Source organism: Alosa sapidissima, chromosome 19, assembly GCF_018492685.1.
Source record: "Alosa sapidissima isolate fAloSap1 chromosome 19, fAloSap1.pri, whole genome shotgun sequence".
Classification (NCBI taxonomy): domain Eukaryota; kingdom Metazoa; phylum Chordata; class Actinopteri; order Clupeiformes; family Clupeidae; genus Alosa; species Alosa sapidissima.
Window position 1 is genome coordinate 28,070,154 of NC_055975.1, and position 2,689 is coordinate 28,072,842.

The following is a 2,689-nucleotide window of genomic DNA, read 5'->3' on the forward strand; positions in this document are numbered from 1 at the left end:
TCTTTACTGATTATTTCACTTTGTCACTATTTTGCCATGGTCATAAGACCTTCCTCAGAGCTGGATGCTAAAACCAAGGCATTGCAGTTAATGTCAGCAAATTTCTCTCTGCTTAGTATATTTGACACAAAGTCATATGCGAGCGAGACAAACTTAACCATTATATAGGCTACTGCAGACTTATGCGGTTGGCGAGGTCTTTTCCACATTGGATTGGATATTCTATGTGCTGTGGTCATATACCTTCGTCAGTCAAATCATTCAGTCGTTCATTCATTCTTTCGCCGCCAGCTTTAAACCAACCCTCGCTCACGTCACACAAACTGAGCAGATGCGATTCGATGCCCAAATCCGACCAATAGCCTACATTTCTTGGAAGCCGGGACATCAGCATGATGTGTAGAGCCTTGGAGGAAATAGTGAAGTCGGCATGCCTTAATGAGAAGCAAGTCTGTCACAAAAACATAGTTTGACAGAATTCTGTTTATCATTCAGTTTACGATTCATTTGTTTTTTCAGTGTTACCTGTATCCAGTCCTTCCGTTACCAAATTTGTGGTGGACACAGAGGAAGCATTCTTGAACCATTCCTTACCTTTGCGAGAGACCTAAGAGCCAACAAGACACTTCTTAAATTCAATGTGTTGCAGGCTGGCCATTCTTCATGTCACCAGCACATGGACGGGCATAAACGGGAACAGATCTTTTAAAAGTCCACACTGCTACGGGGCGCGTGGACGCAAAGCGCAAATCAGAGTATGGGACTCCCTCAGCACGCCTGAAAAGGACAAAACGCCAAATGAACTCTACCGCATTCTGCACATTCCCGCCTTGTTTGTGGATAGTATAACGTTTCTATCTGTCTCCTTGTGAGATGTGACAGTGATTTTTTTTTTTTTCATTCTCATGATCTTAATCCAGCTTCTTGGGACCTTTCTCTGGCAGAGTAATAAACGGTGAAAGTTTCGTCGGCGCACTTTGTGCGTCGCAACTTCAGGCTGATGATTTGAAGAAAACTGTTGCCTGTCACTGAATTGATCTCCAGAAGAAATGAAGAGATTTCGGCAGAAGGTTGTGGGGCTGTTGATAATTCTATTGACTCTTTCATTTTTGACAGCGAGAGGGCTCCCCATTAAAAAGCACAGGAGCGGTAGCTCCAAACCCAGGGCCGCGTCTACAGAGGTAAGCTGCATACACTTTTAAGTATCATTTCAGTTGCAGTTAGCAAGATATGATATCTAATGGGCTTGAACATATAGCAGTATAGGATTTTGGCTCACTTTTGCAACTCAGAGAAGGGGAATGTGACATGATTCATTGCAAGTGTGGTACCAGGGGAAAAGAGCCTTTGATGACTGATTCCTAGTGCCGGTGATCTCTAATATTGAAATGTGGCAATATTGTGTGTCAAATCAATACTTGGTGATTGATATTTCGACTATGCACATTCAGTTACATTATTTGATCGACGCACGATGAATGTCGAGAATAAGTAGGCCTATTTATATATTAGTTATTTGTATTGTTTTTATTTTATTTTTAGTTGTGTCATGGGGTCACTTGCAGTTATGCGTCCTTCTCTATAATTTATATTTGTTTATGGCTGACTTTATATCGATAAACAAAACTCACATGGCAGTAACCCAAATCGGAATATGTAACACAGTAGCCTGCCCATTGAATTTGCGCGGTTACCCGTCTCATAACGGCTGTTATAACCCAGTATTAAATAGGTCATGACTTCTGGGCATATTGAAAACAACTCATTCACCGCTATACTGAAGAACAGACGCAAGGCGCTGCCTGCCGTGTGTCAGCCATGCCTAATAACTCTCGTCTGTACAGTACCAGCTGAATTGCACTTACTCCTCGGACTGATTGCCCATGTGGCCAATCAAGTGAAACCTCCAGAGTCGAGGGGCTGACTGACGTCCTGCAGTTTTCCTCTTGAAGTTTAAGAACAGAACCTTTTTAATGTATCAGGCTGCACACAGTCTAAGCCAGACTAGCGGCGCTGTCTGATAAAATATGATTGATGGGTAACAGTGGCCGAGTGGTGGGTTTCGTGTCTTAGGTGAATGTCAAGCATGCGTGGATATGAACACTATTCATCACATGAGAGGGGTGCGTGAGTAAGTGTGTGCCTATGTGTGTTTCTGTGTGTGTGTGTGTGTGCGTGCGTGTACTTGTGTGGTGGTGGTGGGAGGTGTATTTATGTTTTATTTCTGCAATCCATCGCTCCTGAACTTGAATGTCCACAGATACAGACAAGCTATTTGTTTGAAGTTCAGCAATAAATCACCTCAGGTCTGCCTGCTATATTGTTCCAACAGATATTTTACTAAGTGTCACCATGCTGAGAGGAAAATGCATAGCCTACCCTCCACAGGTAGACCTTTTACTGTGTGTTTGCCCAGACGAAAGCTCTGATTTAATTTAGCTGTCACGCGTGCATGGGCAGGCGTTCTATAGGCTATCCGGTCTGTCTTGATTAAGTGTGTGAATCAGTCAACAGAAGATCCCGTTCACGTAGACACACACCACCTCAAACCCAAGGGTTCCCTATACGTCCTGGGTGTGAGTTTGCCCAGAATTTGTTGATTTGACAGAATGTATTGCAGCCATATGAGGGGATGCCTCGGCAAGAAAGTGCCTTTATGTGCCTCGTGGAACCACAGCCCCCCGGCCCT

General features: G+C 43.7%; 1 protein-coding gene across 4 annotated transcripts in view; it reads left to right on the forward strand.

Moving 5' to 3' along the window:
- Window positions 1-385: 385 nt before the first annotated feature.
- ism2a (isthmin 2a) overlaps window positions 386-2,689 on the forward strand; it is a 37,935-nt gene continuing 35,631 nt past the window's right edge. For 3 of the 4 annotated variants that reach the window (XR_006025394.1, XM_042072154.1, XM_042072155.1), the window contains exon 1: window positions 386-1,181. Coding sequence is in view for 2 of the 4 variants with exons in the window: in XM_042072154.1 (XP_041928088.1) it covers window positions 1,050-1,181 (132 nt within the window). In the remaining 2 variants the exon portion in view is untranslated. Of the gene's footprint in view, window positions 1,182-2,049; window positions 2,132-2,689 lie in introns of those variants that run through there. The other variant, XM_042072156.1, reaches the window with a different exon arrangement.